The 16828-nt window shown below is 34.6% G+C and overlaps 2 protein-coding genes across 3 annotated transcripts in view; both read right to left on the bottom strand.

Moving 5' to 3' along the window:
• The window catches only part of mmut (methylmalonyl CoA mutase), a 42199-nt gene extending 27790 nt beyond the window's left edge, over positions 1 to 14409 (bottom strand). Inside the window, exons 1-7 of one of the 2 annotated variants that reach the window (XM_079831967.1) lie at positions 14340 to 14409; positions 13317 to 13769; positions 11036 to 11403; positions 10674 to 10831; positions 7627 to 7798; positions 7076 to 7324; positions 5437 to 5548 (exon numbers count right to left, since the gene is read on the bottom strand). In XM_079831967.1, coding sequence (XP_079688093.1) covers positions 5437 to 5548; positions 7076 to 7324; positions 7627 to 7798; positions 10674 to 10831; positions 11036 to 11403; positions 13317 to 13722 — 1465 coding nt within the window. In that variant the 5' untranslated portion in view covers positions 13723 to 13769; positions 14340 to 14409. Of the gene's footprint in view, positions 1 to 5436; positions 5549 to 7075; positions 7325 to 7626; positions 7799 to 10673; positions 10832 to 11035; positions 11404 to 13316; positions 13770 to 14184 lie in introns of both variants that reach the window. The other variant, XM_079831968.1, reaches the window with a different exon arrangement.
• A 1140-nt stretch (positions 14410 to 15549) lies between these two features.
• The window catches only part of fkbp1b (FKBP prolyl isomerase 1B), a 38170-nt gene continuing 36891 nt past the window's right edge, over positions 15550 to 16828 (bottom strand). The window contains exon 4 of the mRNA XM_079831966.1: positions 15550 to 16560. Within this exon, the coding sequence (XP_079688092.1) occupies positions 16432 to 16560 (129 nt within the window). The 3' untranslated portion in view covers positions 15550 to 16431. The remainder of the gene's footprint in view (positions 16561 to 16828) is intronic.

Here is a 16828-nt window from a genome sequence, read left to right as displayed (position 1 = left end):
GATCAATTGAATATAATCAATGTGATTATCTCTGCAGTTCTGTTCACATGCCGAACAACGTGTATTGATCAGAGCATCCGTGTATAGATATTTTAAACTGCATTTCACTGCCATCTGTCACAAGTCCTCCACTGACGTCAGAGAAATCCACTTCAAAACAACAACAGCAGATGCAAAATAAACTGTTTGCACTTTTCTCTCACTAGTTACATTTTTCTACTACATACATTCAGCTATTTTTGTTTTCTTTTTTTTCTGAAAGTAATGAACTTTTGCATCACTGTCATTTCCATCACATCTCAAACTATGTATTTAACAGCATACTGGTGGAAATGACACTTGAAACATTTCTGGAATTAAATGCCCAACTTCTTTTCGACTCTAATTTCATAGCTAGCATATGTATGCACACTAAAAACACAATCAAACTATAATTTCACATTTTCCATATTTTGGCAAAATTAGTGTTAGGTTGGAAATCAAGCAAAATAAAATGTTTACCTTGAGTTTTGTTTGTCGTCTTCACAAATCACGTTTTTACCATTACATTATACCACAACAAAGGAACAGTTGTAATTTGTGTAACCACTGACATAAAAAAATATATATTACAAAATGTAATCTTTATTTAGACAGTAATAGCTTTAAATATAATAATTAATACTTTTCTAATTAGTATTTTTTCTAGATTAAAAGTCTAGTGACATGGGTAAAACAAAACCTATTTTTAATAATATGACCTATTTAATAATATAATAAATATAATCTAAAATTATATAAGTGCTGTCAAATCGATTAATCACGATTAATCACATCCAAAATAAAGGTTTGCGTTTACTTAATATATGTGTGTACTGTGTATAATAATTATTATGTATACACTGTGAGCAGAATTATTAGGCACATTGATTTTCTGATCATATTTTTTTTCCAAGCACATTTGACCAATTCCAAACCACAGTAATCCTAATAACTACTATTAATTTAGTATTTAATAATGTTTAAGTGATATATAATTGTTCATGAAGGCTGGAAATGAAAAACACAAGGGATTGAAGTGTGCAGAATTACTAGGCATGTTTTCTTTTACAGATAAATTGAGCCAAAAAAGAGATTTAACCCTTAATCGTCTCTTGGGGTCCAGCTGACCCCACTGGACTTTTCCTCCATTTTTAAAAAGTGTTCCCTTCATCTCAGGGCCATGAGACTCTGTGACTTTTCCTAAATAATCTATCTAAACATGCACAAAAAATCTGGGCTTGATTTGGTTGTTCTAAAGGTGTGTAAAAAAAAAAAAACGTTTAAGTCCCTCTGGGTCAGATTGACCCCACATTGAAAATGAATGGGAAAGTGTAAACTTTTTTTTTTCACTTTTTTTGTCAATAAAATTTTACTAAATCCAGTATAAATCTGAAAATTTCTACATTTATATCAAGGTCTGGTCCTAGAGCATAAACACAAAGTAGAACGAACTTTCTGTCTCATACACACATGCACACACACACACACACACACACACACACACACACACACACACACACACACACACACACACACACACACACACAACACACACGTGTGTGACTGCAACAGAGAGTATTTTTATAGAAACTGGCAAATAAAAATCAACAAAACTGGCATAAATCTGAAAAAATTCCATACATAAATGAAGGACAAATACTATAGCACAAATGCAACATGGAACAATCATGAGAAAGAGAGGAAAAGGGCAAATAAAAGAAAGATGAAAGGCAGCTTAACTTTTGCATAACTTCCCTATGGACCTCTATTGGATAATGTGGTCATTGCTCACTCTTTCTCTTTAACTATAATTCCTATAAAGTTTTTCCACAAACCTACAGATGGCGGTATTCTATGCCTAACACATAGAGCAATGTCCAAACACTATTTATATTTAATTAAGATCATCATTCGTGATTTTTTCATAAAAAAATTATTTTTAATGAGCCAATTTATGACATATAGTTAAGTTAAGTATTTGTGCAGTAAATAGGTAAAAAACTACCAAATACCCACAAAAACACAGCATAAATGTATAGTTGAGAAGTAAATAAAAAAAATTATATATAGTTTTCCATGTAAAAAAATGTATATTTCCTTATGCAATCGCTCTGTAAAAGTTTGGGGTCTATCTGACCCCAAGGGACTCAAACGTAAACCCTACTTGAGGGACGATTAAGGGATAACTCCGACTGAAAAGTCAAAAAGTATTAAATGCCCATGAGAAGGATGCAATACTAATGCAATACTAGACATTGCAGTTAAGGCGTGACCATTGGACAGTGAAATGCTCGTTGGGTCAGTTGGCTCGTTGCCCTTTAGTCGCCAGCGCCACCATTTTCCAGAAATGCAACCTACCCGGAGTCTCCAGAAGTGCAAGGTGTCAGGATCGTTTCAGAATCTGGGAGTACGTTTTGGGAGTTCATTTTAGTCCATCTCTGCAAAACGGACTTCAGGATGGACTAAAATGAACTCCCAAAACTTACTGCCAGATTCTGGAAGATGAATTCTTCAAACAGTGGTACTAGAGGATGTGGTGCTGGTCCTTCAAGAGTCATTCTCAACCTATAAAACCTATAAGCCTATAAAAAAACCTTCTTCATGTATTTTACAACACTTCAGCTTATGATTCTTATCTAGTGGGGGTCATTTTTTAGGATTCTTTACCTAATTTTAGTCTCTGAGATCCTGACACCTTGCACTTCTGGAGACTCCAGGTAGGTTGCAGCTTTGGAAAATGGTGGCGCTGGAGACTAAAGGCTTCCTGATGATTTCACCCTTAATTCTTCACCTTAATTCTTAATTCTTTTGCAGTTAACAGGTGTCTTTTCTTCACCACCTGTTTTTGTCTGACCCTGCTGACCTAACGAGCATTTCACTGTCCAATGGTCATGCCTTAACTGCAATATCTAGTATTGCATCCTTCTCATGGGCATTTAATAATTTCTGACTTTTCAGTCTGAGTTAAATCTCTTTTTTGGCTCAATTTATCTGTAAAAGAAAACATGCCTAATAATTCTGCACACCTGAATATAAGGTGTTTTTCATTTCCAGCCTTTATGAACAATTATATATCACTTATACATTATTAAATACTAAATCAATAGTAGTTATTAGGATTACTGTGGTTTGGAATTGGTCAAATGTGCCTGGAAAAAAAATATGATCAGAAAATCAACGTGCCTAATAATTCTGCACACAGTGTATATAAATACACACTCAAAGAAATATTTGCATGTATATACTGTATATATTTATAGAATTGATATTATATATAAATATAACATTGTTCTTAAATATGCATGTGTGTGTGTATTTATATGTACACATAATAATTATATACAGTACACTTGTTACACGTCTGCCTTTTTGTGTTATCTCTGACCCTGTGTTTCCTATGTTCTGATTAGTTAATTTGGTTCCACCGGTGTTCTGTCTATCTCATTAGCTCCGGTTACCAACGTGGTACGTATTATGCATGTGGTGTGTGTGTGTGTGTGTGTGTATATGTGTGTGTGCTGGGAAGGAGGGAGCAGGTAAAGAAAGTCGTGCGACATACATTGCGCACCACACAGGACGTTTGTTTTTTTGTATTAGACACACTAGGTTAAAGAGAGAGCGCCACACTCTGTAAGTTTTGTTATTTGATTAGTTAGTGTAGTTTAGTTTGGGCGTCTTGACGCTGAAGACTTTTTATTTCACTGTTTTCTTTGATGGTTAGTTTAGCCGATTAAACTTAGTTGGATTTGTTTTGTTTTTGTTACTTTCTTTGATTTGGCATCTCTCGCGTTCGCCTTCCCACCTCGTTTCTTTAGTATTGTTTTGTTGTGTGATTTTTCTTTTATTATACTCTTTTGTAATTATTATTGTAAATATATTTTGTCACTTTTTCATCTTTTGTTTGGCACTGTACAATCAACCTTTTGGAGGTGAAGCTGACTTGTTTCCTTTTCTTTTATTGCCTATTCTCATATTGAAACACGCACAGTTGATAAAGAAATGTTCACTCCTGTTTACCCCTAGTGAAACATTAAAGGGACGTAACATTTATGGGGGCTCCCAATTTTTCCTGGATATTAATTTTAGCTTGTTTAGTTCCTGCTTATAAGTTCTCAGTTCTCGTCAAAGTTTCTTTGTGTTTGATGTTCATTACATGAGTGCTATTATTAAAGATCCTGTTTTCTGTTCATCCTCATTTTCTGTGAGTTTTATACTACACGTAACGTGACAACACTCACATATATTATGTAAACACAAACTTTTATTTTGGATGCGATTAATCAATTTGACAGCACTATTTATTAATTTATTAGCCAATGCAAATATTTCAAATTGAAGCATATTTCGGATAAGTATTAACTGATTTCCATTCCTTTTTTAATTAAAAAATTCCCTGCTATTTCTAGGTTTTTTTCTGCTGCTTTTTCCATATTTCTAGGACTGTGTGAAAGTGCCAAAAGTTGCCTTTCGACTTGACACTTTAAATTCTTTCCAGTAAATTGAGTTTCAATGCCTTTTCAGAAATCTAATTTCTGAGCCTGTCACTTTCATAACAAATCACATTACCTTCGAGACAGGTTGTATTACTGCTATTGAGTTCAAAATGAACAGATGCCACCCCAAAAACACGCCCTACATTCAGAAACCACCCCAAACGTTGGCAAGCATGTCAGTGCTTTTGAAAGCGATCGGTCAACAGAGCGCATTGACATAAGCGATTTAGAGGACATGCGGTCTGGTTCAGAAAAGCCCCAGTTTTCGTTCGACTGATTGATTGATGTCTCCACATCAGGCGAGAGCATTTTAACATGACATCTGCCTCAACACCCACTCACCTGTGAGCGGTTTCTTATCTATTTATTGTAAAAAAAAAAAAATAAAAAAAAAAAAAGAGAGAAGAAACGTCGACTCAAATCCCCTCTATAAATCCCAGAACTTTTCCCGTTGAAGCAACCCCTCTCAGAGTCAATCATCAATCACTCCTGTAACGGTTACGATGTCATCGCTAACCTAGCTTACTGTAGTGATGATGCTTTCAAGCAAAGACAGTATAGGAAGGAGAAGCTTGTTGTTGAAAAGTTAACTGGAGAAAATGTAACTGGCAATCAATTTTTTTTTTGGAAGATGCAGCATCTGCTTATTTACTCTAGATAGAACAAACAATGTGCATTCACTTTAAAATGTGGAAACCCATTCAAGTAGATTGGAGCTGCACTTCCAATTGCTTACTCAAACAAGTGCAACCTTCTTGAATGAGTTTATATGCGTTTTTAAATGCATGCGACGGGCCGAGGCCACTTCCTTTGGTCATGAAGGTTTTTAAAGTAGCCTTCACAGGTAAATGGGACATTAGGTCACATGCCCTGGGCTGTAAACATGTATTCAGACGTGTATATGAGTGTTTTGCTTTGGTACCTGAATCAATGCGTGCTTGTCTGCGGGCGGCACATTCCTCGATGCGCAGTTTGGGAATTCCCTCGGCCACAGCCCGAGCCATGCCTCCCATGTCCTCAATCTCAGTGATGAACTAAACAAGACACAATGAGCACAGAATTCATGTAAACCGGCCACAGCCCGAGCCATGCCTCCCATGTCCTCAATCTCAGTGATGAACTAAACAAGACACAATGAGCACAGAATTCATGTAAACATACATAACACATATATTGCTAGCCCTTATGCAACAGATCGGAGTGATTAAAATAAGAATATAAGGAATAATTTAAGCAACTAATTTTTTATAAATCCAAGAATTATTTTTATGACCGTTTTATGGCCGTCATTAAATTATTATTATTATTATTATTACGCATTAAATAAAACTAGTAATTATATTCATTTGAAATTATGCAGCAATAATAATAGTACTACTATTACCAATAATTTTCATACAATCAATACAATTTAACAATTATTTATTAATAAAATGTATGAAGTTAAGTCAAATCACACGTATTTATATAGTACTTTATACAATACAGATTTTTTAAAGTATTTTTTTTTTCATTTGTAAATTTGTTACAAAATTATCAATTATGAAACAAATACAATGTTAGCTGTAAAACTCTACTTCATATACAATTGAATACTGTTTTAATAAAACAATACAACCGATTAATTAATATTTATTATATTATTACCATTACTATGCAATATGTATTATGTAACATGTATAATAATAATAATTTATATTTGCCATTTAAGTCATCCAACAAATGTATTATTCATTTTCAAATATTATTATTTTAAATTATAGCCATTTTATTACTATTATTATTATTATTATTTATTTATTAATAATAATAATAAAAATAATAAAAAAACAATATATTGAAGTCATTAATACATTTTTATTAAATAATATAAGGTAATGAATTATTAATGAAATGTATCGAACTGTATTGATTGTGTACATTATTATTATTATTATTATTATTAATAATAATAATAAATATTACACATTTAATAAAAACAATTATCATATTGATAATTAAATACATTCTTATTATATATATCATAATTATAGCATTTGAAATACATATAATTAATCCATCTGTTTCCGTAATATTTATTCTGTAATTATTAATATAGTATATATAATATACTAAAATATATATAAAACATTTATTGTATAAATTTTTTTATTATTGCTTCTACTATATATGAATACATTATTTCTAATTTATTCAATTGCTATACATTTTATTTAATGCATATTAATTCATAATTACATTATAATATTATTACAATACTGGCTATATAACATAAGTCATCAGCCTTAACATCAAAATCCTGTGTGTGTTGTCATTAATCATTTCATTATGTGCACACACATCAAGTGTATAATTACAGATCTAGATATACTATGTAAAGTCAAGAGGATTTTTCACTATGCAGGGGTTGAAAATCCCTTAACACAGATTATAATTAAATACATTTGTCACCGCTGATTATGATGCACAACATTAGACATCCACACATAAATATCTGCCAGTTAAAGAAGGTTTATCAAGGTAATAAAGGTTTAAAATGAGAGTTTCTCTATAGTACGAACCGTGAGTGCGGAGTTGTACACATCATTGGTGAGGGCCTCCATCATGTAGGACCCACCCCAGGGGTCAGCCACCTTCGGGATACCCGACTCCTCCTGGATGATGATCTGTGTGTTGCGGGCGATGCGGGCACTCTTGACCGTGGGCAGACCCAAAGCCTCGTCAAAAGAGTTTGTGTGCAGGGACTGTGTGCCGCCAAATACTGCAGCCATGGCCTCGATAACGGTACGGACCACATTGTTGTAAGGATCCTGAAGGACAGATGGGGTACATTTAATCATCAGACCCATCGCAAAATAATTTATGCTAAAAATACGGCAGGAATTTGGACCAATGAAATATCCCCAGGGGGCATGACTACCCAGCACAATATCACAGAAACCGAAGACCAGCAAATGACAAAATGTCACATACTGTACTGCCTGTCAAAGATGTTATTTATCACTGTTACGCTTTACTGCACCACTGCTTATTTACTGAGCTTCTGTCCATCATCGTTCAAAGAGCAAGAGACACAGTTCAGCAGCTGTGACTGAGCCTGCGGTCACAGTACCTGCTCCGTGAGGGACCATCCAGATGTCTGACAGTGAGTTCTCAGCAGGAGGGATTTGGAGTTCTTGGGTTGGAACTTCTCTTTGATAAGTGTTGCCCATAGACGGCGTGCAGCTCTCAGCTTCGCTATTTCCATATAAAAATTCATGCCGATTCCCCAGAAGAATGACAGTCTAAAAAGAGACCATGCAGTAATCACAGTATGTCTACACATTCCTTCAGAAAACTAAACATAATCAACTATGCTCCGGCATGTGATCAGCTGAAGGCAAAAAGGAAGGAACTGACCACGGCTCCAATGTATTTATATAATTACATCAAAACCGTTGCGATTTGATGATTGCACTAAACCATATTATATCGGGTCCCACCCCCATGCATTGTCAAAATTCATTAAAAAAAATGTAATACCGGGCATTTTGTGAGTAGCGCCATTTTTTACTAAAACGCAACTTTCAAAGATTTAAGCAATTAAATCAGATATATACATAAGGGAGAATTTTTTTTTTTTTTAAAACAAAAAAAAATTATCACATCCCTGTGTGCTGTTCTTTATTATTATTTTATCATTATCATCGTCTTTATAACCTAATGTATTTATTAATGAATATACATTAATTAAAATGTGTAGTAATTGAAATATTTAGAAATAATGTACTAATATATATAGTAGCAATAATAATAAGAACAATATTTATACAATCAATATTATATATTGTAAAACTTTATAAAAATGTATCAATTAAAAGTGTATTAAAGAAACTGATTAATTATATGTATTTATAATACTATTCCTTCCTATTGCTATTATGAATAATAATAATAATAATAAAAGCATATCAATTAATATCTATTTTTGTCATTAATACAAACTTGAATTAAAACATTTTCATTCATTAATAATATGTAATTAATTTATGAATAAAAAGGTATAAAATGTATTGATTGTATACATAGTATTATTATTATTATTATTATTATTATTAATAATACATATCAAATACAAATTATGATATTGATAATAAAATACATTATTATTACTACTACCACTACTATTATTACTATTATTGTATTATTTTATTATCAATATCATTATATTTTTATTTAATATGTATTATTAATAATAATAATAATAATAATAATAATAATAATAATATGTACACAATCAATACATTTTATACATTTCATTAATAAATTAATTATATTTTAAGAATTAATGAAAATGTATTAATTCAAGTATGTATTAATGACAAAAAAATATATTAATTGATATGCTTTTCTATTATTATTATTATTGAGTTATTTTATTAACATTATTATTAGCATTACGATTTAATAAGCATTGTGTAATATATTATTTAACATGTATTTATTATTATTTTATATTACAACCCCAAATCAGAAAAAGTTGGGACAGTATGGAAAACACACACAAAAAAAAAAAGAAGTGATTTCTACATTTACTTTGACTTGTATTTCAGTGCAGACAATATGAACAAAACATATTTAATGTTTTGTCTTGTCAACTTCATGTCATTTGTAAATATGCATCCTTTCCTGTCATTCAGACCTGCAACACATTTCAAAAAAAGTTGGGACAGTAAAGCATTTACCACTTTGTAATGTTGCCATTCCTTTTCACAACACTTAAAAGACGTTTAGGGACTGAAGACACCAAGTGATGAAGTGTTTCAGGTGTAATTTTGTCCCATTCTTCCTGCAAACAAGTCTTAAGGTGGGCAACAGTAGGGGGTCTTCGTTGTCGCATTTTGCACTTCAAAATGCACCACACATTCTCTATTGGAGACAGGTCGGGACTGCAGGCAGGCCAGTCAAGTACCCGTACCCTCTTCCTCCGCAGCCAGGACTTTGTAATGTGTGCAGAATGTGCTTTTGCATTGTCTTGTTGAAATATGCATGGACGTCCCTGGAAAAGAGGTCTTCTTGAAGGCAGCATATTATGCTCCAAAATCTCTATGTATTTTTCAGCATTAATGGTGCCTTCACAGAAGTGCAAGTTACCTTTGCCAAGGGCACTGACACAACCCCATACCATGACAGACCCTGGCCTTTGGACTTGTTGCTGGTAACAGTCTGGATGATCCTTTTCTTCTTTGGTCCGGAGCACACAGCGTCCATTCCTCCCAAAAAATACCTCAAATACTGATTCATCTGACCACAGTACACGTTTCCACTGTGTGATGGTCCATCCCAGATGCCTCCGAGCCCAGAGAAGTCGACGGCACTTCTGGACACTGTTAACATAGGGCTTCCTTTTGGCACAGTACAGTTTTAACTGGCATTTGTGGATGTAACTACGTATTGTGGTACTTGACAAACCATGTGGTGATATCGCTTATAGATGAATGACGATTCTTGATGCAGTGCCGCCTGAGGGATCGGAGATCACGGTTGTTCAGCTTAGGCTTGCGCCCTTGTCCTTTACGCACTGAAATTCCTCCAGATTCCTTGAATCTTTTAATTATGTTATGCACTATTGAATGTGAAATATCCAAATCTCTTCCTATCTTTCTTTGAGGAACATTGTTTCTAAACATTTCAATAATTTTCTCACGTATTTGTTGGCAAACTGGCGATCCTCGGCCCATCTTTGCTCCTAAAGGATTAGACCTTTCTTGGATGCTGCTTTTGAACCAAATCATAATTACAATCACCTGTTGACATCACCTGTTTCAAATCACATCATTATTTAACCATTTTACCTCATTACTAGCCCTAAATTGCTCCTGTCCCAACTTTTTTTGAAATGTGTTGCAGGTCTGAATGACAGGAAAGGATGCATATTTACAAATGACATGAAGTTGACCAGACAAAACATGAAATATTTTGTGTTCATATTGTCTGCAATGAAATACAAGTCAAAGTAAATTTAGAAATCACTTTTTTTTTTTGCGTTTTCCATACTGTCCCAACTTTTTCTGATTTGGGGTTGTATTATGATTTTTCATAATAACAATAATGATAACAATATGGAATTGTAGAATTGTAGAGAGATGAAAGGAAATGTCACTGAATCTCAGAGTTTACCTGGGAGCGAATTCATCGATGGTGAGTCCAGCCTTTAGTCCGGTCCTGCAGTATTCCAGTCCATTGGCAATAGTGTAAGCCAACTCCAGGATGGCATCAGCGCCAGCTTCCTGTATGTGGTATCCACTGATGGAAATAGAATTAAACTTGGGCATATTCTGTAAAAAGACAATTCAATTTGTTACAAGGTGTAGAGGAGACACCTTATGAAAATTGATTCAACAAAGACAGGGGTGTGACAATCCCATAATCAAAGAGTCAGAGTCAGAGTCAGAGTGAGAGAGAGAGTGAGAGAGAGAGAGAGAGAGAGAGAGAGAGAGAGAGAGAGATGACATTTATATGTCATGTCACACAAGCCGTACCTTTGAAGTGTAAGCGAAGATATCGGCGATGGCGTGCATCGAGGGCTCTGGAGGGAAGATGTAGGTGTTTCGCACCATGAACTCTTTGAGGATGTCATTTTGGATTGTGCCGGTCAGCTTCTCCTTGGGCACACCTTGCTCTTCTCCGGTCACGATGAACATGGCTAGAATGGGAATGACGGCTCCGTTCATTGTCATGGACACAGACATCCTCTCCAGCGGGATGCCATCAAACAGCAGTTTGGTGTCCTCTACGGTGTCGATAGCTACACCTGCCATTCCCACATCCCCGTGAACTCTGGGATTATCCGAGTCATAACCTCTGTGTGTCGGAAGGTCAAAGGCCACAGAGAGGCCCTGCTGGCCCGCTGCAAAGGGAATTTTTATATGAATTTTATCATATTCATTTGAAGTCCCCCTGAGATTAAGTTAAAGGGTTAGTTCACCCAAAAATTCTGTCATCATTCATGTAATTTCAAACTCATAAAACTTTCGTTCATCTCCGAAACACAAATGAAGAAAGTACGGCTTCATGTTCGCTGATCGATGTCTATATGTGAACAAAAGCCTAAATTCAATCTGCTCAACATATAAAGCAATCATGACTCTTCGGAAGACTTGTATTAAACCGCTCGATTAATATGTTGTTGTTTTTTATCTCTTTATGAACGTTTTGAAGCGTCAGAGTTTTGGGTGAATAGACCGTCAATTGAGGGACAGAAATCTCTCAGATTTCATTAAAAATATCTTAATTTGTGTTTTGAAAAAGAATGCAAGTCGTATTAAATACTGGATGATGTGTAATTTTCTGCTATTAAATTCAGATAAAACGGAGGTATTACTTATTGGTCCAAAAAACTGCCCACAAAACCTCTCACAATACAACTTTAACTTGGAAGGATGTCCTGTGACTTTATCCACTACAGTAAGAGACCTGGGTGTTATATTAGACCGCAACTTGTCTTTCGAAAATCATATTTCATATGTTACAAGAACGGCATTTTTCCACCTTAGAAACATTGCTAAGCTACGTAACATGCTATCTATTTCTGATGCAGAAAAGTTAGTTCAAGCATTCATGACCTCGAGACTAGATTACTGTAATGCTTTATTAGCTGGTTGTCCTGCATCGTCAATAAACAAGCTACAGTTAGTCCAAAACGCAGCTGCTAGAGTTCTTACTAGGTCAAGAAAATATGATCATATAACACCAATTTTATCATCTCTACACTGGTTACCTATTAAACGGATCTTCTATCACCCTACAATCCATCGTGCTCTTTAAGATCACTAAACTCGAGGCTTCTGGTCATTCCTAGGATATCTAAGTCCACTAAAGGAGGGAGGGCATTTTCACATTTAGCTCCTAAACTCTGGAATAGTCTTCCTGATATTGTTCGAGTTTCAGACTCGCTGTCCCAGTTTAAAACTAGATTAAAGATGCATCTCTTTAGCCAAGCATTCACATTATAATTACCTTTTATACTATAGTTAAATCGGATCAAAAGCATTAATATTCTGAACAGCAGCTATGCTAATTATTTCCCATCTGCTTTTCTGTTGTCATCTCGGGACACTAGTCCCGAGGTAACTAGTTCGTCAGCTCCAGTTTGTATCCAGCCTCTCAAGGAGACTTCAGATGCCCCAACACCTGTGAAGAGACGACTTGACGCCTGTGAAGAGACGACTCAACGCCAGCGTTGTTATGGCCTAAATTAATACATGATTGATTAACTTATTCTAACATTTTTCTTTAACATTCTCTTTCTAACATTTTTCAATGTACATTTATGAAATGCACTTTCTGTAAAGCTGCTTTGAAACAATGTGTATTGTGAAAAGCGCTATACAAATAAATTTGAATTTAATTTAATTTCATTTTGGGGTTAATTATATCAATATTGCAAATTTTCAAATAATTCACAGTCACGATTCTCTGTCAGTCACATGAACTGCAGATAAATAAAATATTCATACAATATTTACAAAACAACAGTTATATATATACATATATATATATATATATATACATATATATATATATATATATACATATAAAATAGAATAAAAATGTAGCAGATTTTTAGTAAGGATTTTATTTTATATTATCTATCAATATAAGTTTATAAAACCTGAAACAATACATATACTTTGTAAGCGTTTTAATTTGCTTGTGGTATTTTAAAATTACTTATTTTAATAAATGAATTAGTATATTTAACTTGATTTTTTGTGCTTTTTTGTGCTAGTGAACTGATGTCGTTTTAATATTATGTCATACCTTTAATATTATCCCTATAAAACTTGTTGCTTTCCTCTACTGTGCTGAAGCCAGCATATTGCCTGATGGTCCAGGGTCTGTAGGTGTACATGGTGGGGTACGGCCCTCGGGTGAACGGGAAGACTCCGGGCAGCTCATCTTCGACCGCGGCCGTGTCCGTCTGAGTGTATACAGGTTTAATAGAGAGTCCCTCTGGGGTCTTCCAGATCAGATCCTCTGGGTTTTTCCCTTTCAGCTGCTTCTTGGCCAGGGCGGCCCAGCCCTCGTGGATCTTCACTTCATCTCGGTGTGGGGTGGCATTATGGAACTGTCTGGGGTGGCGCTGGGGGTCAAGGGTCGAGGATACAGACGATCCCAGCAGACGTCTGGCCGTCAAAGACACACATGCCTTCCGTGCGGTCAACATGTTGTATACATTGGGTATATGAGAGCGAGTTTAGTTCTCATGGGTATCTAATAAAAAGAAACAGGCTTTAAGAACAAACAATGTATTATGTGTTTTATTGTGTGTGTGTGTGTGTGTGTGTGTGTGTGTGTGTGTGTGTGTGTGTGTGTGTGTGTGTGTGTGTGTATATATAAATTAGTATATGGTGATTAGTATGCATTTACAAAGAGAAAGCAAAAGATTTGCAGTCTTTGATACTGAAAGTCACCCACAAAATACGACTGCTATGACTAAAACACCTTGCAAAGCCTCCACTAGCAAACATGTCATCAAACAGTGCCTGTTATATAACAAAACTTATATTACATGACATTTATTTTACCAACAATCTAAATATATTAGCAAATGTCACATTTAAAACCGGTCTACATCACTGCTCATCAGCCATTTTCACTTTATATCCATTAAAGTTTGCAAACTTACAGGCCTATATAGATTATCCAGTTTAGAGCCTTTGCATACTAACAATAATTGATAATCTTGGACAGTTCACGACAAAATAACACTTAAAAACAAGCGGTGACATCGTAATGTTTTCAGACAAAACCTTTAAGAGCAAAACAGACGCTGTTTCTGACCTTGCGTTCTTCTATTTACCAGACACCGACGACGACACGCTGACAGGCGTATTGCGCTCCAGCCAATCACATTTAACAACAAACTAGAATCAGCCAATCAGCACCAGCTCTGAACCGGATGTGCAGTATGTAACTTCACGGAGGATGTTGAGGCTTTGAATCAAAGGTTCCGTTTAGTGTTTTTGAAATATTCCAATAAATATTGATATTTTTGTGGCCAAAAAATGAAAATTAGAATTATAGTGATATAGTATAGTTAGTGTAGTATAGCTTAGCTATATATTGAGATTCGTCACCGATTATTATTTGGACGGGTTTAAAATCGTTATGTCACATTAATTCCAGTAGGTGGTGACATATGCCAAATTATATGTATATTTTTACTAGTGGGTGCAGGACATTATAGTTTTTTTTTTTTTTTTTTTTTTTTTTAGGACACTATAGTTCATTTATGTAAGTGAGGTAAACTGTGACATATTATACCTAGAAAGTCTTCATACAGTGGATTACCGGTAAAATTGATTAAAAAATTGGGACCAAAATGATTCAGACACTTTGACCTGACCATGTTTTACTGAAGTGTTTTTTTTCTTTTCTTTAATTGCTAATGCAACCTTTTACACCACAGACTGAACAAAATGAAGCATTGCTTGGTCATTAGTTGACCTAAATTGTTATTATCTAATTGTGTACTTAAATTTAACAGCTGATTGGTTGATTGTAATCCATTATATACCTTTCTATCAAAGTTATCTGACATTATCAAGATTAATTTGTTCTGACAGTTTAACTCTTGAGTTCCTGTCATGTTTTATTACCATATAGCGAATAAACTGTGATAATGTGAGGAAATGTTGAAGTTGTCTGAATACATTTTGGTTTGACTGTGTGTCATTATTACAGTTTATATAACGACTGATCATTTTGCAAACCTGCTGTGTCTCTGCTTAAATGTATTGTTTTTGCAGAATTGCAATGCATTGTCAGTAGTTAAAATGTGCATTATGAAACATCAGACTACAGAGTAAGGCTCCAGTCCAAACGCCAATTTATTACATTTAGTAATGATAGACTGTTCTTTTATTTCACTTTAAAACACTCATCTATGGCCGTAATCTTTCTTTATTTAATTTATGTTCTTGAATAGTTTCATAAATACTATGTATACAAATTATCCAAGAAATCAAGAAGTTAAGTGTTTTTTTATTTTAAAAATATTTTCATATTTATTCTTATTCAGCCAATTTAATTGTATTATATTAAAGAAGAACATTAGCTTGAAAACGAATAGTTAATGGAAATGTAATGTCTCGCCTCCAAGTTATAAAACAACAAATATTCTTATCTCCTGCTCTTTCTTATCTTATCCACAGTAGCGGAACAGATTATAAGGCGGCGTCATTACACTGTTATGGTTTCAAATGATATCAACAGCACAAAGATTTCCAAGAGTTCAAATGTCTTTATTAAGAGCAAGTTGATAAAATGTTCATTGAATCCAAAGCACTCCATCGTACATCGTACAATTCAGTTTGTTCCACGTCTCATTTTAATAGATCTGAATGAGACTTACAGCAAATGTTTATAAGGGACATGTATATATATAAAATATATAGTAAATACAGTAACATTATCATTGTATCATATGCATTCAGCAGGATATACTTTTATCAAAAGTGGCAATGCAGACAGTGGTTGTTAATGCCCCTCAGAATACAGAATTATAGCCCATTATACCCTTCTGTAAAATACTAACCTTACTAAATTCAGTAAGGCAGTGGATTCAGTCTGGTACAAATTAAAATACTGATTGAATGATTCTATTGCATTCACATATTTGCAGGAAAATGTAGTGTGAAAGAAAGCACTTTGCATGTAGCAAAATGAAAACGAGAAGCCAAAATAGTGTTAAGGTCATGTGTAGAAAAGATTTAAAGTAACTAAACAATGTCTACATATTGCATTTATTGGCAAAAAAAAAAAAACACAAAAGATGATGCCTAGAGTGTTTAGATGAAGAAGGTTTTGTTGGTGGGGCGGGACTGTTTCTCCTTCTCCTTTTGAGGACTTCAGCCCTGTAAAAGCTAGTGGTTCACTCCAGTTTCATCAGCTCCACATCAAATATAAGGGTGGCGTTGGGAGGAATGACACCAGGGTGTCCCGTGGCCCCGTAAGCCATATCGGGTGTGCAGGTGATCTTCGCCCGCTGACCCAAACTCATCTGAAATTAGGTAGAAATATTATAGAGCAAGCACATACTCCACAGAAATATTAGATCCAGAATACATGCAGCACAGTATCAGACTCGATTACCTGTGCTCTTGGTGGTTTTTAGGGTGTTGCTAATTAGTTAATGAATTATTCTATGAAGTTGTAAGGGTGTTTCTATGGTGCTCTTGGTGGTTGTTATGGTTTCTCTAGAGGGTTCTGGGTGCTTTAGAGTATTGCTAGTGTGTTCTAGATGTTTATAGGGTGTTGCTAGGGTCTTC

The sequence above is a fragment of the Gobio gobio genome (genome assembly GCF_949357685.1).
Source record: "Gobio gobio genome assembly, chromosome: 12".
In the NCBI taxonomy this organism is placed as follows: Eukaryota; Metazoa; Chordata; class Actinopteri; order Cypriniformes; family Gobionidae; genus Gobio; species Gobio gobio.
Note: the sequence above shows the minus strand (reverse complement) of the source record. Positions and strands in the feature narration are given on the sequence as shown.